At 37.6% G+C, this 24,260-nt stretch overlaps 1 protein-coding gene and 1 long non-coding RNA gene across 3 annotated transcripts in view; both read right to left on the bottom strand.

The window, feature by feature from the left end:
* Positions 1-1,341: 1,341 nt before the first annotated feature.
* LOC124439595 (pulmonary surfactant-associated protein A-like) overlaps positions 1,342-24,260 on the bottom strand; it is a 42,261-nt gene continuing 19,342 nt past the window's right edge. The window contains exons 1-2 of one of the 2 annotated variants that reach the window (XM_046989861.1): positions 2,035-2,171; positions 1,342-1,946 (exon numbers count right to left, since the gene is read on the bottom strand). In XM_046989861.1, coding sequence (XP_046845817.1) covers positions 1,540-1,946; positions 2,035-2,083 — 456 coding nt within the window. In that variant the 5' untranslated portion in view covers positions 2,084-2,171 and the 3' untranslated portion in view covers positions 1,342-1,539. Of the gene's footprint in view, positions 1,947-2,034; positions 2,172-24,260 lie in introns of those variants that run through there. The other variant, XM_046989862.1, reaches the window with a different exon arrangement.
* On the bottom strand, positions 4,628-5,714 carry LOC124439600. The gene is made up of 2 exons (XR_006946383.1): positions 5,333-5,714; positions 4,628-5,244 (listed from the first exon to the last, which is right to left on the bottom strand). It is a non-coding gene; the product is annotated as an uncharacterized LOC124439600 (long non-coding RNA).

The raw sequence follows: 24,260 nt of genomic DNA, 5'->3' as shown, positions 1-24,260 counted from the left end.
TAGGCATGGTCTGTCTCGCACTAACTCTATCAACTGTGTTATTAAAATGATTTTGCTACGACTGTCCAATTTCGTCACATTGATTGTATTTGAAGACATAAAATCAGTTCTTGGTAAAGGACTAAAGTTAACACTGGAATGTGATGGGCCTTGAAGTAATCCTGCGAAACGACGATCCGATATTGTCAAAAAATCGTTGTTGTTTGAATTGTAGACTTCGTTTGTGCCGTCCATGTTGTTTTGAACTCGCAGGCAGCAATGTTCAGGCAGTAGTTCAGGCTAAACATAGCCCGCCGTCTACTTGATTTTGATTGGTTTGCAAAGATATTTTCCAATGAATGAAAGAAAAAAGTTGAAATTTTTCAACTTTCTTTTTTCCTGGCATAGAAAAATATTTCCGACCGAAGATAGAGAAACACGACTAGAGCGCATGCTCAGCTTAAAGAATTTTTTGACAATCAATGAATGTTTGACCGCATTTTCTATAACACTAATATCGGATGACGCATATTTTCCTAAAAACCGTTAAATAGTTCGTTATCATGACAAATTTGATTTGTACAGGCATGTGTGTATTTACATATCAATGACTGATTTTTATCTGTTGGTAATTATAGTAACATCCATCTCTAACACTTTTATTTCGGTCCCTGTCGTAATTTAATCAATCGAACGTAAAAAAATCCATTTTTTTCATGCGTCCATCGAGGAAGCAAAGAATTATTTAACCATTATGTTGCTGTAGTATTACTTATCAACTTCAGCATTATGTCAATCGTATAACTTGCACATTAAAGAGAAAATCGATTATTTTATCTTAAATATATGGTCAGAGAAGGCTGAAGTCATTATAATGTTTTTACGTCTTAGCCAATTAAAGCAAGGAAAGTCTTGCCCTCAACCAATTATGTAGCGTCGGGGTGAAAGGTCTTACACTATTACACTACACTTGGTAAACAATGGTGAACGACAAGGCTTGCTGAAGTTGCTCACTCGGATGTCGAGTTTATTGCGTTATGCATAGCAAAAATAGTGCTAACTCAAAATTAACATCATTTGCATTTGCTTGTTGGTGTATATTTACTTTTTTTACTGCTAAATGAGGAAAACTTTCACGTCATAAGGTGAAATGGAGAAGGAATCCGCTTTAAATTCTTGGGCTAATTGAACATCTTTACGTTGACAATTTGTCTTTCGCTGAAAATGTTCGCTTTTCAGAGTGTTCTACATGCACTGATTGAAAGAGAAGTGCTTATTTGCTCCGTGGTTTGTGAGAAGGTTTATACAGTACACTTTAATACCATCGAAGATTAAAAGGAACAAAAACGCTACAACAACAAATGTAATTTCAATGTACTAGTTTTGCCTGGCTCGAATGAAAATCTTTACAATTTGTAAACTAGTGAGATCTATATAGTGTTTGCTTAATAATGTATCAAAAGTAAAGTATCCTCTAAAACAACGTCCACCATCAAACTGTCCTTTCCTGTTCTTTCTTCGTACACAAGAAATTAAATCATTCACAAGTACAAGAGCATTTTAAAAATCGCATGGATTACGTTGACAAATGTAGTGGTAAGAACGATAGCATGACTCATCATTCCATTTTCCTTTCGGAAAAAATTGGACGCAATTCTCTTTGTTTCCAACATTATTAGGTTCTTTGGGAGACCAATTGATAAACGCAGGCAGGGCATGTTGCATTGTATAAAATTGCTTGTTGTATTTATTACGAAACAAACCAATAAATGGTCTTTGCAGATTTTTTCTTTTGGCAACACTGTAAATGGCGTTATTCTCAACCAAGTTCTTTGGAAGAGCAAGATATCCTCCCATGCGTTGACATTCAAGAATGGCTTTGCTTCCTTTTGTCTTGGTTGTACTGAAGTAGTAGCAAGATTGACGAAGATAAGTCCAACCAGATGGACATCTACTTGCTTCATTTACTAAAACGAGTTAATATAATTACACAAAGGTCAATTAGTACAGAAAAATGTTAGCAATTGAAGAAAAAAATAGTGTAGCAACTAATACCTTGAAAATTATTCAAGTAAATGCATAGAAGAAACAGTAACTTAAACATTTTCGACTTTAGACACAGCAGTGAAATCTTTTGTGAAAAGACTTAAATCACCAAACACCTACCAAGACCAGCGAATGTGTAGGTAATCATTAAGAGGTATTATATATAAGTATTTAGAAGCTACGTCAGAGCTCCTTGCTGAAACAGACAAGAAAACTTCAACATGAATACAATACAATACAAAACAAGTCATTATTATGTTCTTACGTCTTAGCCAATCAAAGCAAAGAGAATCTTGCCCTCAACCAATTATGTAGCATCGGGGTGAAAAGTCTTTCACTACACTTGGTAAACAATGGCGAAAAACTAGGCTTGCTGAAGTTGCTCACTCGGATGACGAGTTTATTGCGTTATGCATATCAAAAGTAGTGCTAACTCAAAATTAACATCATTTGCATTTGTTTGTTAGTGTATATTTACTTTTTTTTACTGCTAAAAGAGGAAACCTTTCATGCTATAAGGTGAAATGGAGCAGGAATCCACCTTAAATTCTGGGGCTAATTGAACATCTTTACGTTGACAATTTGTCTTTCGCTGAAAATGTTCGCTTTTCAGAGTGTTTTGTACCCATACCAGACTTTGCAAATTCCATTGCAATTGTTAAAGTCGGTTTTTCATTGTTCAAATGCTGCGAAGAAAACAGAACAGGCAAATAAGAATGAGAGAAAGAAAAACAGGACGATCAACATACGGACTTTTCAGTTTAGGCGAGTTGTAATTCAGTATATGTGAGATTCTTCGGTACCAGTTGAGTTTCAAAGCCACATTTCCTTTCACTTTGAATTTATTACTTGAAATTTACTTCAAATACTACTCAGAAATGTTGTGATTCTACGTTGCGTATTTTTGATTCGATACGATAAGTAATGCATATATATCGTGTGAATTATTTTACAATGTTGCTTCAAACTAACTAGGGCAATTTGTCATTTCAATATTAAACTATAATTTTGATAGATGGTATTTGAGATGTCGTGTTTGCTTTCTTATGTTCTGCCATTTGCTGATCTTTGTGTCCACTTTTTGAAATTTTGAGCCTTGCTGTTTATTATCCTTTTTATATTGTAATTGGGCTGACATGTCCAACATTTGCAGCTGTTTGCTGTGCACACGACATCTTCGTTCTAGTTTTGAAATATAGCTAGTTGAGCGTTGTACTTCTGCTGTTTTAGTATACTGTACATACAGTATGACAAAGCGCCAAATCTGTACTCATATTGCACGTAATGACGCATACAGGAAGGCTTCTGTATAGAAATATAGACAACTAAGACGCTCAAAGTCATAACTTTCCACGATTGATCAGGACTAAACGGCTGACTTAGCAATTTTATTAACAAACCGAAGCAGAAAAATATACTAGGAGCATGGTATTGATGATTTTTGTTTCAACCAAGCAGAGACAAAATGCCTTTTTTTCGTTTGCTATGTGAAATCATAGCGATTTTTTGTTTCAAGGCGGTGGACATCGCTGTTCAACAACGCAGTCAAACAACGCTCATTTTCTCCTTAATGTGCAACATTTAGATTTGACATACCTTCGGGAAATGATATATATATATTATAAATTACACATGTTGTAAAATTCCGCTCGTTCCTCCATAGATGCTTGCTGATGTTATTTCTAGACAACTTTTTGCGATTGGACCCATAGCCTAATAGTGAGCCTGAGTATTTGACAAGCTGTTTATTTTCCTTTCACTGCAGAAGTATATAATAAAAACTCATTTTCATACCGGCAGTCTAAATATATCCTCAATTTTATTGTCTTCCTTGGAACCAAGGTTTTGAATGCAAAATATAAATCACTTTCACTAATTACTCATTCACTAGGCAGCCTTTATATAGTTAATGGCTAGAAATCATCAATGGAACAACAAAGACTCTTGTTTTTATCATTGAACTAACCACATTTGTATAGCACCCTAGCCAAACTAAAGCTAAAGAAACGCCTATCAGGCCTTTAAACGGGCTACTCGGTTATATTGTGTATTAATGGTATTAAATAGTTGCCAATTTGCACAACGAATTTTAGAGCAATGCAATCTCATATCTGGCAATATATTTATGTAAGTAAATTGTGTTTTGTTATACGTGTAAATAGTTATACTCACGCTTGAAACGATACAAGAAACACTTTAATTGGTTGAAGAACTTTGTATAAGTCACGTAGGATTCATGTAATTTTGCAGCAATATAGAAATATCCGTATTTTAAACTTGGGCTTACCTTTGCTAGCCTGAGTAAAAACAACAACAAGAGTTGGGCAATCATTACCTTGTTCAAACTTGACATGCATGGTCATGAAAGATTTGCGATGGAAAATGTAAATTGAATTAGCTTGGTGATGAAATTGAACGAATTTTTTAAAAACAAATAGTTTGCCAGCATGGTATTTGGCTAACAGTATTTTCAACAGAAAGCTCTTACAAACACCATCTGCATGCACTGATTGAAAGAGAGGTGCTTATTTGCTCCGTGGTTTGTGAGAAAGTTTATGCAGTACACTTTAATACCAACGAAGATTAAAAGGAACAAAAACGATGCAACAACAAATGTAATTTTAATGTGCTATTTTTGCCTGGCTCGAATGAAAATCTTTACAATGTGTAAACTAGTGAGATCTATACAGTGCTTGCTTAATAAAATATCATAAGTAAAGTATCCTCTAAAACAACGTCCATCATCAAACTGTCCTTTCCTGTTCTTTCTTCGTAGACGAAGAAATTAAATCATTCACAAGTACAAGAGAATTTTAAAAATCGCATGGATTACGTTGACAAATGTAGTGGTAAGAACGATAGCATGACTCATCATTCCATTTTCCTTTCGGAAAAAATTGGACGCAATTCTCTTTGTTTCCAACATTATTAGGTTCTTTGGGAGACCAATTGATAAACGCAGGCAGGGCATGTTGCATTGTATAAAATTGCTTGTCGTATTTATTACGAAACAAACCAATAAATGATTTATACAGATTTTTTCTTTTGGCAACACTGTGATGGCGTTATTCTCAACCAAGTTCTTTGGAAGAGCAAGATATCCTCCCATGCGTTGACATTCAAGAATGGCTTTGCTTCCTGTTGTCTTGGTTGTACTGAAGTAGTAACAAGATTGAAGAAGATAAGTCCAACCAGATGGACATCTACTTGCTTCGTTTACTAAAACGAGTTAATATAATTACACAAAGAACAATTAGCACAAAATAATGTTAGCGATTGAAGAAAAAAATAGTGTAGCAACTAATACCTTGAAAACTATTCACGACAATGCATAGAAGAAACAGTAACTAAAACATTTTCTACTTGAAATAGTTTTAGGCAAGATTTAAATCACAAATTTGCTATCTAGTGTAGCGAACGCATACCAATAATTATTTCCCTATGACATGCTCATTTTCTTCAATACGTTGAAGCTCCTTGCTGAAACAGACATTTAAACTTCAAAAGGATTACAAACGATGTAAATTGATCAAAGAATGAAGAGATAATGACAGCTGTACAGCTATTCAAAGCTATGCAGAAATAATCAATGTAAATATTTTTAACAACGAGAGTCCTACATGTTTTCGTCTTTTTTAAAACCATTTTAAACGCAACATGTTATATCATATCATGTGTGTTGATTATTCATTTGATTTATTTGTATTTGCATACTTTAAAAAAATATTTCATTCTGTTGGCAATGAATGTTATCAAAAGATACGGAACACTTTAAGAAATAAAGGCAAGAACGACTATTCATACATGTTCTGGGCCAAAATATTATATAAAATTTTGAACTTTTGAAAAACTAAAGCATTTCTTGCCTTCTAGGTTTAGCAGTATAAAATCCTCTGATTGTTGACGTTTCGACAAGGTCTACAAGGCAAAGAGCATTAAATTTAAAATTTCGCCATCTTATGTAAACATGACCATAACAAGTTTGTTTAAGGAAGGAGAAATTTGCAATTTTAGTAAAGTACTTTAAAGCTAATGCAGAAACATAGTGTTTTTCACATTTCTAGTGACCAACTTGATTCGTATACATTAAAATTTAACAGCGCTTGACGTTGCAATGACTAATCTACCACTCTTCTTGGGACAATGATATTGTACAGTTTATAAAACGGAGTTTAACAAAATAGAAGTAGAAAAGTTGTTTTTGCCAGTTCTCAAATGGCAACATTAAACATTGCAGTCTTTCTTAGCCGAGAATGCCATTCACATGTGCAAGATAAATGGAAAGATTGTACAATTATTAAAAAGCAGCTTTGGGATCTGACTACATTAGAACGATGGTTTGAACTCGGAAATATATCGTTACAAGTTTAGTATATATATTGATCAGCAAATTTTGTGCAATCCCGAGAACGACTGCGGGTATTTGGTTTAAGTATTGTCAGATGGTTCGACACCTTGGTAGCGGCAGTCATCTTCATCGGCTGTATTGGCGTTGTTTATTCCATTTGCCGCGATTGGGATGAGTTTAAAGACATTATCTCTAACTCAGAATTACGAAACAAATTGCTCTTGTGGAAGTAGCTGATTGCATGTACGTTGTAGATGATAAATATGAAATGATTTACCTTACTTTCATGATGTATATCTTGTATGTTTGTTATATTTCTCAAAAATCTATTTTTCGCTTTGCAAATAAAAGACATTTGATCGTATGCATAGATTCAATTTGCATCTTACGATGATTAACATTCAAATCTGGAGACATCTTGTCAACATAAACACGTGAGAGATAAATTGAAGTTGTACATGTACAGCCTTGTGTAAACATGACTGTCGCCTTTCGCTTTAGCCATGGACAAAACAATTACAAAACTGTTCTAACAATTACAAATCCTAACAATTAATTACAATATTTCATTTTTCCATCAATGGCAAGAAAAAGATGTTGCCTAAAATCTTTCAAACTAAGCAATTATTTGAATGAAAATGATGTCTTCTAAAAGAAATGAGGTGATAACCACAGTGAGTGTAGGATTGTGAGCGAGATTTTAGAATATGGGCATCGAAGCTAATGATGATTCAGTTAAATAAAACAAAAAGCAACTGATGATGATTCAGTTAAATAAAAGAAAACACAACTTAGAAGAAGCAAGACATCTTGAGATTGCAAAATATGACTCAAAACAAGACGAGAAATAAACTGTAAATTTTCGACTTTATTTCAAAGTCATCCTAAGACAGAATGGCTTTATTTCAAAGTCATCCTCATCCTCGACTTTATTTCAAAGTCATCCTCAGACAGAGTTTATGCAGTGTTCTTGGTAATCTGTAACTTCTCCTCTAATTGTCTCACGGCGACTAATCTTTTATGTCAACTGACATGAGAAAACCCTGACAACCATTGAGTTTGAAAATGACCTCGAATATACTTTTAAATAAAGTTTCCTGTCCAATTGTCCAGCTACATTGCTGTTTTTTAGGATTTCGTTGACTTCAAGTTCAGACATAGTAGAGGAAAATGATAGTTTTCGAAAACAACATCGACCAGATCTCCTTCAACTTGTCTAATCATATATAGTTAACTTAAACTTGGTCGATTTCATTGTTACCTAAGATTTCTGTTAAGAAGTTAATGGCAAGAACAAGTAAAATTGCTTCAAATTATGCCTTTTACGCATTTGTAATTCAAAAGTGAAATTCCAAACCGTATTTTTTCCCGACCACGAAATTCTTCACTTTCGTTTGGTAAACTGAGATTTCAGCTACATCAAAAGCATTGTCGTCTATATTCTTTCCCGGTGAATGTATTGGCCTAAGTTTCTTATATCAAAACACGACTTCTAGAACTGCGTTGTTTTAATAACATGCAAAAGTTATAGACCTATAATGCCTTATTGCAGGTAATTGCAGGGTTAACCCAGGCTATTCTTCTCATCTGCATTACAAGATTTTTTCAGTAGAAGTGTAACAACCAAAGAATTACTAAGGTGCTGAAGAACATTTATTTTCAAACAGAATTTGTAATACCTGTTATCGTCAATGTCTGTCATGATAAGATTAAGCCTGGATCAGCAGTAATAAAAATCCACTACTGCTGACATCTTGACATGCAAGATCTACTTGAAAAAGATAAAAATTGTGAGATACACCAAGAAGTGGGATGCACCTTTTTGTGGAAACTACCACATAAAAGAAATGCCAAAATGATATCTTGTTTGTTTTTTAAAAATTCTATATAATTGACTGTAAACTATAGATAACAAGCGGAAGGTCGAGAAATTTTTTTTGCAAAGCAGTCATGTCAGTGCAAATACCTCCGTTGGTCGCAGATTTTTTAGCGTTCTCGACCCAGTACAATTAGTCTCTCAAGGTATTATAGAGCTCAATGATTTTATAACGATTAAAACCGATGTTTCTGTGTCATCAACACTATGCATAAATTATAACGTATTATAAAATAAACACGATTAAACGCGTTCACTGATTGGTCTAGAGCTGTGTTTGATTTGGCCTGTGCAAAACACATCTGAGCTCAACCAATCAAATCAATCAAAACAAACAATCAGTCCAAGAGAATTTGCAAATCGACCATCAATACATTTTAGAGGAAAAAAATTTTTTTTTTTTTCGCATTATTCTTATTATATAAAAAAAACAAAAGATGTTTTTCGTGTTGGCACTGGCTTATGCAAACCGCGGAGACGTTTGTGAGAACTTTAGAGCATGTGCAACCCTCGCCCTACAGGCTCGGGCTTACGCTGATCTGCTTTAGAGTTCTCTCAAAGGCCTCCTTGGTTTGCATAAGCCCATGCAAACACAGTAAAAAATCTTTTATTTCTTAAATGAAACACTTACCCAAATTGATCGGAATTTTACAGTTTTATGTTGTAGATATGGAAACCATAGTAAAATTAATACAATTTTCTGTAAGTAGATGAAATTTTAGTTTTTTTTACAAAAGTTCGTGCTGTTTTGAGCAATCAGTAAATATTCCTTCTCGAATATTTTTTAAAGCGGAACGTGCGTTGCTATGGCGATACATTCTTATTGTCGTACAAAAAAACCATAGCTTAAACAGCCTTTTATTTTTATAAAACAAATCCATTACTTTATCTTAAGAAAACAAATGATACTGAGTCGATTCCCGGTGGTTTGGTTATCATAGGATGCATAGCACCGGAGATATTGATGCCGGTCGGCTTTCTAATTATTAGAGAGTCAGATTTGACTACGAGTACGACTACCGCTACGCAATTCGTCATTTGCGTGAGAACTACGTGATATTTTGCTGTCGTAACCATTGAGTTCTATAAAAACCATTGAACGGAACACATGGAAGGCTATGTCAGTCTATATTTTGAAGCCAGTAGAACCCAGTCTCCTTGTATTGTTTAACACACAGCCGATAGACAAAAGCGAAAAAATAACTTGTACAAACTACACTCTAAAAACATCCTGGTTAAAAATAACCAGGATGGGGTTAAATCTTAACCAGGAAAGTATTCCAAATGGGACCAACGCAATCCTTGTTATTTTAACAAGGAATCGGGGTTAAATTAATTAACCTTTATTCTTGTTAAATTCAACCACGACCTAATGTTAAAATTTTGACTCTTATCCCAGTTAAAATTAACTAGTTGCCTTGTTAAATTCCTGGGTGATTTTTAGTGACTCATTAAGAGAGTATATTTATGCTCAAAAAGTATATTTATTTAAGAAAAAACATTGCACGGAGACAACTTACATTTAGTAAAAACTAAAAACAAAAGATAGACAAGTATCATGTATATTAGCAACAGGTATATGCAATAGCTGGAGATGTTTAGACTTACATCAGTATATTTTCAGCGTTAATGGTCTGAAAACTTTAATGTTACTCTCATTGCAACAATAGCAGACGTAGTCTTTTGTTTTCCCTGTCTGTTTACCATGGTCCTCGATGCCATACAAAACGTTTGCATAAACTCCCACGACGAACAGCTCTGCCATGGGTAATTAACGTTAAGTACGTAAAATAGTTTAAAGCAAACATCAATTGCCCTCACAAGATTGAGCTGCTCCAAGCCCTGGCTTTCGATTATAACGAACACTTGCGTTGGGCTGCATCGACTACCAATTTCTAAACCAAACGGTTATCTTGAGGCTGTTTCTAAATATTTAGGTATGTTTGTAACGACCTAAAAATAATTAAACAGTACACCTGACACTTTAGATCAAATACACGAGTTTGACTATGCGACTACTTATATGGTGTATCTAAAAGTGACAATATATAGCTACTCTTGGAAGAAACAAGCAGAAAAAATAAAATCCAAAAACTAAGCCAAATTTTTAGTGATTTTGCTACTTTATTGTTCTCTAGCAGAGCTGGTACCGAAATTTTTGAAAATGGTGATGATCTAGCATTTGGTGCAAAACCTTAAGTACATGCATGTATTGACTTTCGTTTTTTTTTAATAATGGATTTTTGTCACTGTTTCATAGAACTTAAGGAAAACTTTCTCAGAGAAAAAAAATGCTCATGTTTTCAAACATTTTACTGCCAACAGCACGAGATAACGCTATAAAGTACTAAAACTCAATAATGGTTTGTTATATCTATTTTTTGCAATGGCATCAATCCTGCTTTAATGCGGGGGGACAACCATATTCATGTACTCATATACCAGTCTAATTTCTTTTCAAAACAATTTCCCTTTCAAAAGAAATCAGGCTGGCATGAAAGAATATAAAAATATGGTCCCCTTCAATTAACGATGGATTGACGCCCGTGCTTTTTTGAAAAAGTTTGTATAATTAGGTACTGTGAATAAGATATGAAAAGATTTTTAATGGATACCGTTTAATTTTCTGATTGTGGTGGCTTTGTGTGATGTAGGGTTGTAAGATGATTGGTCTAGTAGTCGGTCAGTGTGTGTTGTTTTGCGACAAACTGCTCTTCGTAGTTTTTGATTGTTATGTTTTACTAAACAGTCAAGAAAAGGAAGAGTTCCGTTTTCTTCGACATCTTTGGTAAATTATATGTGGCTGTTCTGTTTGTTGATGTGAGTGTGAAAGTCGTCAATCTTGTCTGCATGTAGTGTGGTGATTGTGTCATCTACGTAGCTAAACCAAAAAGGTATTGCATGTTTGTAAGTCGTGAGCGCCCGTTCCTCTATAGATTGCATTGCAATTTAAGCAACTACAACAGAAACGGGTGAGACAATTGCTGTTCCATGTAATTGTTTGTAGTGTGTACCTTTGTACTGGAAGTAAGTCCAGGTGAGGCAGAGCTTCAGTAGCTCCATAATGTCTTCAATCGGTAACGGAAATACGTCCGTGGTGTTTGCAATGAGGGTTTTTGTACAAGTAAGTGCCAGATTAAGTGGAATACTAGTGAACAGCGATTTCACATCAAAAGACACTAGTATATACTTTTCTGGTATTTGTATAGTGCTCAGTTTTTTAATGAAAGTTTCAGTGGATTGTTGCTTGTGTGTTGATTTGCTTGTAAGTGGTTATAGTATGTCAGTCAAATACATTGAGAGTTATTAAGTAGGCGAACCATAGAATGATACAATTGGTCGAATGGGTATTTATGGTTTGTGAAGATTTGGTAGTCCGTATAGTCTGGGTGGTCGTGGTACTGAACATCTAAGTCAATAGTAAATACGTTCAGATATAATGTTAAATTTTCTCATAGAGAAGATTTTGCTGTTAAGTTTGCGTACTAGTGATGGTGTTGGGTCTCGTTTGAGTAACATATACATGGGTGTTCATTTTGTCGAAGTAATCATTCCTGTCCATGACCACAGTCACGCGTCTTTTGTCTGCTGGTAAAATGACGATGTTGTTGTCATATTTTAGTCGTTTGAGTGCTTGTTGCTTGTCCTTTGTAAAGTTGTTGTCACGTATAGAGGACGATTGTAAAGTGGAGGCTATCCTGCTTCTGATCTCGTCTTTGGTTGTCTTTGACAAGTCTCTTTGATACGCTAGTACAGCCTCGACACTTGATACTATCGTCTCAGTCAGGATTCGTCTAGGTGTTATGGAATGTTTTAGTCCGTAAGATAGTAGTCGTGTTTTAGTTTCGTCTAATGAGCGGGAAGAAATATTCCTCACCCAGTAATCGTCATGTTTATTTCTTGTACGTGTTTTAGTTTGTTTTAATCGTTCAAGTCTTTGTTGTTGTTTGATTTGGTGTTGTGTCTCTGTCTTGTTTGCTCGTTTCTCTGCAATAGTTTGTATCGTAGAAAGTAAAGTATCACTTACTGTCGTTGGTATGAGTTCCTTCAGTTTGTTCAGTCTTTGTTCTTGTTGTTTGATGTAATAGTTTATTCGTCTGTAACAGTCGTTAATCCGTGCTCGTATCAGTCGTGTGCTGGTGGATTTGACAACGTCAGGTTAGTCAGTCCTTCTCAGGACTATACCAACCTGAATGATCTACATTTACAAACATGTATGTGATATGTTGATAAAATGGGCAGCTTGACAAACAACAGATAACATGTTATCAATTTCAACGTTAGAAAGTGTGTCACAGACGGACAAATTTAGTAACAGTGAGTGTAAAGAGCTTTAGGATTAGTTCTTAAAATGTGGGCCGCTAAACCATTTATATGCCCAGAAACAACCCCTGCACCATCATAACCTTGTCACCTGCAATCCATAATGGGTAAAGCAAATTTCTCTAGAGTTTCTAAAATAAGCTTTGAAAAATGTTGACCACTCAACCCCCATTTGCAATGTAGGAAACACATGAACTCTTCTTTAACATTCATTGAAGAGTCAACAAACCGTAGAACAAGGGACAATTGCTCTTTGTGAGAGGAATCAGCAGCTTCATCTGCAATGATAGAATAATATCTATTTTTTTATCTCGTTTATAATATCGTCTGATATAACCTGACCAATACAATTGATGATTTGTTTTGGCTGGTTTAGGAAATATAACTTTTATTCTTGCCATATTTGAGCAAATGATTTTCCAAAGTTTAATCACCAGCTCTAACTCTAAAACTTAAGGATTCAACAAAATTACCAACATTGCCATTGACTGAATAGCAACCAACCTCTGGATGAAATTGAGCATCATCACGATGACCTCGTAATCCAATGCCAAGCCTTCCACAAAAAAGAACTGTATAAACATTTTGTTTGAGAATTTTCCTATTTTGCTCAATGTCAATATTTATGTTGGTATCTTAGATATTTTCAATGAGTTGAGCTACACCTGGCATTTGAGATGATATATTATCCAAAATTGGAGAAGTAGATGCATGTAGTCCCATTTTTTCCCCCTTACAATTTCCAGCATGTCGCCTAAATGTACCTACAGCATCATTCCAATGACGAAAGGTGAACGAAATAGCTTGCTTATTCTCAAGCATTTACTGGGGAATTGGTGTCCAAAAATTACACATGATAAGCAATTATCACCATCTTCCTTTGGTGAATAACACAGCCAGGTAAAATCTTGAAGCCATTCATATTTAAAAGACCTTATATTGTTCTAACTCAAGGGAGGAAAAGTGTAATTTTCATCTGGTTTAAAAACATTTTTAATAAGCAAACAAATATCAGACATTTTCAAAACCTTTAGCTCTTTCGTAGTAGGTAGCTGCATCAAAATTGTGACTAAAGTTAGGCTTCACCTGTAAATCTTCCATGGTTTGTTGATAAACCCTAGTACAAGAAACCTCACTTGTCACTTGTCATGATTTCTGGTTTTTCCATTTTTGAAAAAAACTTACTGATATTCCCAGACGTTTTTTCTGCTTTTGCCTTTTTTGAAGGCACTGGGATGTTGGAGCAGAAATTGTCCTTTTAGTTTTGCTAGGAAAAAAAACTAGAGGATCAAAATGATTAGTTTGGAAACATTGATCTGGCTTAACAATCCTTTATACCAAAAAAAAAGATGAATTGCATCTGCTGATTCTTTAACTATTCTTCTTCCACAAACGAGAGAGTTGAATATTGATTTAGGCCTGCTCTCTCCACAGTCTGGGTAGTTAGTAAAAATTTTTGTCTCCAACACCGAAGAAAGAGGTAAAATGAATAAATATGATGACCACTTAAGGTCATGACAATTCAAAAAGGCCTCCTTTTTGACAAGATCAACACCTACAAAACCAGTATCTAGACAGTCTTGAGATACTGTCAAAGGTAAAATATTCTTTGAGGAATTATTTAATTCTTTATGCTGTTCAACAATTAAAGAAAATGAAGGATGTTCGCAGTGAAAAGTAGCTTTCAAAAACAGCTCAAGTGATGTTAACTGCCTCAAAATATGCAATAAACTGTTATCACCTGCCAAAAGCAATGACACTGAACTGTAGAACTACAGATACTTTGTAGTTGCCAGATACTTCTGATCTAAATTGGATAAAAAAGTCGTGTTCCTATAAGTCCTCTAACAAAAATTTAACTAACTGGCCAGAAAATATCTAACATAGCTACGTAGTTACATGTAGAAGATAATTCAAAGTTCAAACATAAATTCACTATTTGACTTTATCAGTCGAACCGGTCAAGCCACCCCGCTTATCAGTCGGATAATCCAGGTCAATTAAAATTTAACTGATCTGGTTACCAACGAGATATTCATTGGATTAGTCATTAGTTTTCAATAATAAATAAAACTGCATAGTTATCACGAGGTAAATGCGATAATAAAGTAAGAATAATTAATGAATTTTTAATAATATGAATAGGTAATTTTTGAATTGCAAACATCAGTCGCGCGACGGAGTTGACATACTCTAGATCCACCCCTGCTTTGCAAAACTTGAAGACATGTTTGTCACATTCTCCACCTACACAAATGTAAAGGAATAATGAAAAAGCTGCTTCTTAAGCTACAAAATTTCCAATCACATTTGAACGATGCTCAAATGTCCTGCTAGATTATTTATACTCAAAGTCTAGAACGAGGTTTAATATGCCATAAAATTCACAAATTGTAGTTTTTCAACAACCAAGACAAAAAATGTAAAAATACATAAAAGTGACTAACCTGGCACTGCAGTTCACATGTGATGGAAATTTAACAGAGCAGTATACACACTTCTGACGAATGAAACCAAAACGACTGTACTGGTAAACATTCAATGCTTTGTCAGTGCATTATGAAGCAGATGATCCGAACAAAATCTAAGAGCCTGGCCACTACAAGTAAAAATTCAAAGATGTTTCAAACTTTGTATCGCAAATGAAACGAATAATACAAAATACTATTGACCCTGTTATACGACGATGAGGAGCGGTTACAGCCACAGAATAAATGTAAAAATTTGAATTTTACAACAAGTTAAACGCGTTTTAAAAACAGAAAAAACATAGAACATACGTCAATGTTGCCAATTTTGCCATACGAACAAATCTACAACCTTATGGAAGAGATAGAGTAAAATATTTGTACTTTTCCTAACAGTCGTCATGTTGTTTGTCAGAAATTGACTGGCCAGGAAAATGGCTGCCAAGATGCGGAAAGCAGCATGCGCAGCAACAAAAACATCAAAGGTTCCAAGAAGAGTAGCCCTTCTGTATAGAATATATTCTGTGCTCGTAGTTAAATCTGAAACTCTCTAATCACGATGATATGTCTCCGTCGCTATGCCGACAATAGCCCCTATATATGGTTAAATACGCATCATATGAACACGCTGTTTGGCAAGAAAGAAAGTTCTTAAGATGGCGATTCTTTTAGTCTTTAGATGGTGTAATTTGGATGAATTTTGGGCAAAATACATCAGAATAAAACTGGTAAGCAACTAAAACGATGCGTTTATTGCTTTTACGTTAATTCAAAACTAAATATCTCATGTAAAATGCTATCAAAACGAATGAAGTTCACACCATCTGAAAGATCATTCATTGAGGTATAATTTGCCGGTGAGTTTGTTATTTGCGTTTTGTACATTCGAAGTTAAGAGACAATTTACTAACTAGGGACATATCCAAAGAAAGGTAGAATTGTTTTCCACTTTTGCGTTGGCTTTTTAAATTTCAAAATGGCGACTGGAAGGAGTGCACAAGTTACAAGTGTGAACTTAAAGAGCAAAATTTCACTACAGACGCAAGCAACACGAAAAATGATTTAGAATACGAATCATATGAAAAAAATCAAGGTGTGAACCAGAGTTAGGCTAGCTACGGACAGAAAGTGATGACACGGAAACTAATTTCCCTATTGTTGAATATTATATCGAAATGTTCATTGAATTATTGAGAGATGAACCTTCCCTATGGAAAATAACATACAGGCCTTATAAAGATCAAACAAAAAGAAGGAACGCCAGTTGTAAGATTTCCAAAAAAATTTGGGAAAGATAGTACGTCGAAATCTTTGTTTGATTCTTTTTACAAGCTTATTGTGTTCAGAGTTCAGAAATAAATGAACTGTATATGTTGACTGATATTTTTGTTGTTATATCCAAAAAGTTTCTGTGATTTCTCACTTTGTTGTATACTTCATGCATACCTAAGAATATATACTGAAATTAATTTGTATGTTTAGTACAAAAAGTCAAATTAAATTTCATAGTCAAATCAAAGAAAAAAACTCAAGCTCAAGAGTGATGAAGTACATTCATGTTGCGTTTTGCCATTTAAAAACTTTCATGTATACAAACTTTGAAGGAACTTATTGAAATTAGGTTTTGTCTCTTTTCCAAAATACTTGCACTTAGTATTTTGGCAAAGAGACAAAACCTAATTTCAATATAATTATTTTTACTATAAAATTTATTTTGTTTATAAAAGAATATGTACTCATTTTGTTCCACAATCTTCATCGCTCCTTAAAAGTAAACAGTTACTCAGAGATTTTCAAATACAATTATTTCATCATTACAAAACATATACAGCGATCATTATTCGACTAACGATGGCAGAAACTTGTGCAAATTGAATTGTAAGCGGTTGGCAATTTCAGTACTAATCACTGTGTGAAGCCATCGAGGGCATAAAGTATTCTTAGCTAAGTGCACGTATTAGCTTCTTCTTTGTTACTCTCACAAAAGCTTTTCGATCTGCTTCTAGGAATTTAAAATATACATGTAACAGCAAAACTTGCACAATGATGCACCAGTAGAATTAGCACAGTCATCAGACGTAATTTTCCGAAAAGACAATTTCAAAAAATTTTCTTTTTTTTTGGTGGCCCCTCCCTCTATATAACCCAGGGTGGCGAAGCTAGCTTTTGGGTTTAGCTTTGCCATGCAATTTTCGTTTACTCTTTGACGGAAACAATTTTCTCCAAAAAGAACTTTTCAATTGTTTTACAAATAAAGTGCTTAAATAATCATGTTTTATCATTAGATATCGTATATTGTTTGTTAACACGCAAATGAAGTGAAGTTTTGTCCCAATTCTCAAATTTTTCAATGAATGCTTGGGTCATTCAACCAGGTCGAATAAATTTGCACGTATATTAAAATAATAAATAACTAATTAGGGGATAGGATCATTATCTTTTGTCTTTAATATATTTGGTGCATGTAAAATTTGACCTGATAAATTAGCTCAGTCATTTTAACTACAAACCTTAACAGTTTTGATTAGGGAACAAAACATGAGTTCTAAAAAGCGTAGTAGCGATGCGAAAAACGATATTCGCTCTCAAGAAGAATAAGTCAAGAAGAATCGGAGAGAAACCAACAGATATAATAACTTCCGTCATCATGTACATATATTTTAAACATTTAAGTACTTATTCATTAAATCCCCTGAAGAGTGAGCAATCACAAATAAAGCTTGTCGGGAAGAATCTGTAGTTTTCGTGATTTTTTTCAACATCACTATATATATTTACGCTCTGCTCTCGGGCATCGAGCACTGTTTTGCACGGAGAATCATCACATATAGACTTCCTATATATATATCATATATATATAACATTACACTCTAATAATATTAACACCAATCATATTCACAATACACCAATACCCATGACAACGCATTATAACTAGTTCTGACTATTTAAAAAGATATTTATTATAAACAGTAAGCATAACACATGAACCAATTTTAGCATCTTCAGACATGAATTTGTGTGTTGTGTACTGTGTAGCTACTTGGTACTCATGAAATTGTACGATTAAAGGCATGTTGGCTACATTCAGTATATATTGGCAAATACAATGCAACTGTTACTTGATATATAGCACATCTTGCATAGACTTGTAGAACAGGGGCGGATCTAGGATTTTTCAAACATCAGCCATAAAACATCAGAGCTCTCCGCACCTGGGGAGGGTTCGAGGCATTCTCCCCTGGGAACGTTTGAATTTCAGAGCTTGAAAATGCCATTTTCAGCGTTTTAGAGCAATACAAAATGTATTTTGTGGGCATCGTTTTTGCGTAAAAAACACATTTGGCTTACATTTTTTTCAAATAAAGCAACTGAAGTGAAAAATACTTGAATGTTTTGCTAAATATTTAGGCTCATTATCATGCCAAATATATGGCTCATTAGCATGTCTAGGAGCATAAAATTTATTTTACGTAAATGCTATTCCTAAAAAGACGTTGTCTTTAAAAATTTCTACCAAGTTGTCAGGCATAGACCCCCCTAGAGACCCCTATTCAAACCTCTATGTAATTAGTTAAGTTAGAAATTTGGTACTATAAGGAGCAGTTCAAAGATGCAGAAAAGCTCCAACTTCTAACCATGCAAGCTTATTGTAACCCTTAACCCATCTCACATACAGTGCCAGCAAATTCACCTTTTAAGAAAAAACTCAAATTCACTTTTTAAGCAAAAATTTGCAATTAAGGACAGCTTAATGCCATTAATGTTTATTAGGCTATTAGACTATTATCTTCTGTAAGTATATGCAAGGTGTGCTATATAGCAATCAATAGTAGCATTGTATTTGCAAATACAAACAGAATGTAACCAAAACGCCTTTAATCATATGATTACACAAATGTTAAAATTGGTTCATGTGTCATGCTTACTGGTTATAATAAATATCTTTTCATATGATCAAAGCTTGTTTAAATGTAAATCTGAAATAATTTTGTTTAGAAGTTATAATGATCATCAGAAAAATTACCTAGTGATCATGAAAAATACTTTGCTATTTTGCCAAATTTCAAGGTTTATCTGCATACATAAGAACACATTTTTACTGTATAGAAAGGCTCGCCAGTGCCGGTCCCGACGAACGCTTCCCGAGACATTGCTCTCCATCCCTCCAGCGAGACATCAGCAATATCGCCGAACTCCAGAAGTGGGAAACCTCGCAGACCTTGACCCCTGAGATCTTTGCGAACTGCTGCAGCAACATAATGGCAGGCAACCCAAAGCTCCTCAGGAAGACCCATCATTAGCTTGATCCGTTGTTCATATCATCTATCACATTACATCTCTGATTAAAATTAATCGATATCAACGGTCTTAGATCCAGAAAGATCGGATACCCTTTGGAAATGAGCCCTCCAGTGTTGAATTTCAACCAAAAGGACACCTCATTAACATGTTGGTAGGGGCGTAGACGCCGCAAGTCGGGCTTAGCAAACACATAATTGTTAATGCCATCGAGTGTATGCACGAGAAAGGTTTTGAGGACCCGGCTGTCAGAGTTGTCCTCATACTCCACAGCGGGGTAGATCAGATCCGTGTAAAGGAGGACTGCCCGCCGACCCGAGCTCAGGTCTACTGCATTAGGAGGGTTTTCACGATTCCGGAGGAGCCACCTGAAGCATCCCACGATTTACCAGCCGCAATCTTGCCTAAGCCGAGGATGTGGGAGGGGCTATCTTTTTTGATCTTCAAGGTCTTACCAGCCGGCACCCTGATCTGAACTCGGCTCTGAGCCCGCACGTAGCTGAAGACTATACCGTCATGACCGGCGTTTGCCAGAGTCTGGTTTATAACTTTGATGAGGTGCCCGAACTCTGTGTAAGTCCCCGTGAGGATGCTGAGCGCGGTCTTGCTGTCACCAATAACAAAGTACAGCTTGTTGCTTTCAGGCCCGGTATTAAGATAATGGAGCTCAAACTGTGCACTTCCGACGAAAATCGCCTTTCCCGCAGTGTTCAGGTCCTTAACCCGGATCGTAAAGTTGGGCTCGAGGAGGCCACGGCTGACCGCCGGCAACTACGCTTGTTGCTGCTGCCATAACCATAACCAAACAACCGCCTTCCATCCAATTGGAGGTACAAGCCACTGACGCATTTACCGAAGGTGAACCATGGCAACGACTCTTGACACATCCCAAATCCACGAGCCCTACCGTGGTCTGCTGTCACCTGTGAAGGTAGTCCAGGATGCCATCGAGGAGAGGACCAAAAATAAGGTCTCCCTGCTTAAGGGGCGAGCTAGGGTCACTCTCTATCCGGACAATCCAAGTCTCTCGACAGGGATAGACATCAATTCGGCAAACAACTTTATGGCGCTTTCGGAATCGTATTTCATCGTCAAGATGTGCTATGCGGTAAAAGACAATCGCAACCCCCCAAACACGGGCGATTATCCCCATTGGATCACTCCCACGAGCCCGGCCTTTAGTTGGGTAAAAAACGTCGGTGTGGAGCTCAACAGACAAGAGGTCACGCAGAGTGGCGTCGTAGCTGATATGCATCCGGTTTAGCACATCCTTAGTCTTATGGATAGCTTGATCGGGAAGTTGCAATACGCGGATAGTGACTTATTTGGCTTAGAGAAGCTGGATCCCAAGAAGGCTTTGAAAACTCTCCCCTTGCAGACCTACTCCTATGGAGTAGACCCTCGCGTTGGCTATGCCTTTATGACAAACACAGTAGGCGGAGCCGGTCCTGATTTTAATGCCGATAATACCCTCAAAAGGGCGCCTAGTGTCCAGCTCTCTTCAACCAAAGCCTTCTCGAATACGGTGCAAGAAAATATCGATCGGAACTTTCATTATAAGTTGCGCTCATTCCTCCCCCTTTTCTCCAGTGGCGATAGTTGGCTGCCTCCGGGCACACATGTAAAGATTGGCGTCGATCTCCCACAAGGCGATCTCAGTCACTACATGATCATTTCTAACAAAGGGAGCGGTGCGGATAACGCAGATGCTATCAGCAGAATACGTAAAGATCTGCTAGAGCTCGACTTTGCCTACCTACCTATCACATGAAAAGAGACTACCGACACCAGATCTCGATCGCTAAGGTTCTGTATTTTCTCTGGCCCTCTCGCGCTCCTGCACAATGCCCCGATCCCCAGGAAGATGACTCTCTTCTTCACCGACTCGAGGCTCGGAGGCGCACCAGGACTTGCCCCTATCCTCTTCACCCTCGGTGCACTCAGCTCCCTGGGGGACAACGTCGTTGACAGTATCTTTGGCACGGGTATTCTTAACGGCAACATGTCTTACCCCTCCGATGACTACCGCGTGGAATATGTGCCATCCCTCGGGTAGACGACTGGTGGGGCTGCGAAAAGATCGAGGGCTGGAAATACTCGCAATACGACGGGAACAGTTCGAAAAACACACGCAGCGCCAAGGTCGACAACAAGACGGAAGACGTGGGCGTCGAAACGCGCAGCGCCTAGAAGAACTGCAAGGACACGACGGAAGACCACTGGGCGAGCGAAGAATAGCGGTTTGGATGAATTCAAGAGCATGCTCCTGGATGCTGCAAAGAGCACGGAGCTGCAAGAGGGACGAATCAAGCAAAATCGAGGGCCATTTCTAGGTTGAAATCGTCAGCCAAAACTTTGCTACCCAATGTCCTTGCTACGGCAACCGCGGCTGTTTCACGTTTCCATCAGCCCATCAGCAACAGTATCTCCCAGGCCTTGCGGGCCGCGTCCTCGACCCAGACGAGCGCCCACATCGGCCAGTCGTTCAACATTTAGAGCGGTGCATATCTTTCCGAAATGGATTTTCGGCTATTATTTCCCACCCCGGGTCACTCGTTCCGACGCCATGACGGGCGCCCGCGCCTCCTGTTATTCCAAGTGTTATCGCGAGCGATACTAACACTGGTGGCGGCAAATACCCCGCTATCCCCGCGCTTGAATTTCACAAAAAGGAGTGGTTTGACAAGCTTCTCTCTTCACTCAAAAAATGGGGCAGAATGTTTTGCTCTTGGGTCAAAGCAATATGGGCAAGAGCTTCTTCATGAAATGGCTCCTTGCTCACGTTCGTCCGAAAATGCTGTACGTCATTTCGAACACCTCTGCTGATCAATATATTCAACCTAACACGGTCTTGAAGCCTTTTTCCGTCATGCCTAAATCGGTCGAGGATACGAGTATTGAACCGGGGTCCTACGTCATGATCGACGACATCCGCGTCATGAATCTTAAATGCGGAACGCAGAGGGAATGCCTCTATACGTTCTTTACCATGTATAGCCATCAACTGAAATTGAAAGTCTTCTTCCTCTCCCAGAGCTTCGACAACATAAAGGACATGAAGGTTAACACAAACTTTCTCTATCTCTTCCGATTCACGGATAAGTCGAATGTGAAGCGGTTTCTTAATACGCTCTTCGGCGGCACGGGCAATAAACCGGCTCTCATCTTAAGGTTGTACGAGAAACCCTTGACCCGCTGCGAGCGCCCGATCCTCGCTATGGATTGCACCAATCAGCGATTCACCTATTATTGCGACGAAAAATCTCTTGCAGTGGACTTTCAGTGAAAGCTTTGCTCTCTCCGTCATTACCAGAAGAATCTGAACAAGAATTAGTGAAAGAAGTTCAAGAGGGATATCACCAGATATTTAAGCGTATGTTTGAAGAAAATGGAACATATTCGAATCCAGATCGTCCATTGTCTCCCACAGCGACTTGAGCGGGTGGCAGATGGTTATCTGTCGGCCTTCCTCATCCCAAAGGCGCGGCTTTTGGAGGTCCTCCAGTTTATCGAGAACAAACCCGAGCACATTATCAAACGCACTAATTCCTTTATGGAGGTCTTGGGTTATCTCCCCGAAAGGGACCGATGAAAGGGCGCTGGAGCACTAAATCGCCACCAGGATTTCATCTCTTTCTTGCGCAAATCATTGCAGTACATACCAAACCATCCCCTGGGTAAGTTGAGTTTGCTGGAGCTAAAAAACACGCAAGCGTAAAAGAGCTATATGCCTTGTTCGAGGGCCACCCTGCGCTTCTCAATGAAAGGTCGGTCCTCAGCGCGGTCAAATCCAGGTTGCTGAACTATTCTAAAGATACAGGCCAAGTTCGCGACAGCGTCGCTGATGTCCGTTTGAAAAACCAACTCCCGGCGGTCACTACAACCGCGCCCTCTTTCCAGACTTGGAAAGAGGGGGAGTTCGATCGCTTCCTGCTGCTCGTATTTGGCCGCTTTCTGGCGGGCCAAAAGATTCCCGAGGCCTTTCTCAAAAGCAACTATTTCACTCCGCGTGCGCAGCTGGTACAATTGTTTACGGAATACCCTCAAGGGTTTTAAGCAAATCTTAGGGAGCCTCAGGCAGATCAGGATATGCGTCTTGCCATCGTGGTTGACTATCGCATGCTTGTGAACAACGTAAACCAGCAGTTTCTCAACAGGTATCCCTTTGAGGTGGTCGCTAACGCCGTAGTCGACTTCGTCCATCCCTAGTTTCACTTGGTGAAGCAGAAGTTGCAGGAAATCAAGCCGCATGCTCTTGCGGTACATGGGTCAGGGCAGATGTTTGGTGACTTGGCGGCCTTGCTTGAGACCTACTCCAAAACACCCGAGAGCAAACTTATAAATTATGATCGTCATTTTATGCCTGGAGGCGTCAGAGGCAAGATGACTAGCGATGCTGCCCTTATTAATGTGCTCCTCATTAACGGGAGCCGCATCATTAGCAAGTGTCTTGCTATATTGAATGCTTGAGGCCTTGTTTGAATGTTTCATGTACATGACGTTTTGGACGACCACTTTGGATAAGATGGCGGCTGCTTCGGTGATCAGTGATCAGGAGGAGCAGCTTCTTCGTTTGCAGGATGATGTGGTGCAAAACAAAACAAAAATTGGGAATGATGATACCGAGGGCACTCTCTCTCATACTGTCGCGCAGCTGAAGATAAACAAGCTCAACCTCCATGGCGTTGATGACCGTTTGGGTGGTTTACTGAAAATTGCTACAGGAACGCTGCCTGATCTCGTACGACAGGACATTGTGGTGACGCGTTTTAGGGAGGGTGCGAATCTGAAGAATGGCAAGATACATATTCAGAGTCTCTGGGTTCAGCGGGCTGAAAACGAGTGGTATCATGAGAGTAGCGGTAAACTGCGAGAGGCTTGGGGTTGGAACTTCCATCTCTTCTGGCGAGGTGATGGCACC

The sequence above is a fragment of the Xenia sp. Carnegie-2017 genome, unplaced genomic scaffold (genome assembly GCF_021976095.1).
Source record: "Xenia sp. Carnegie-2017 unplaced genomic scaffold, XeniaSp_v1 HiC_scaffold_19, whole genome shotgun sequence".
NCBI lineage: Eukaryota > Metazoa > Cnidaria > Anthozoa > Malacalcyonacea > Xeniidae > Xenia > Xenia sp. Carnegie-2017.
This window is presented reverse-complemented; position numbering and strand designations above follow the sequence as displayed.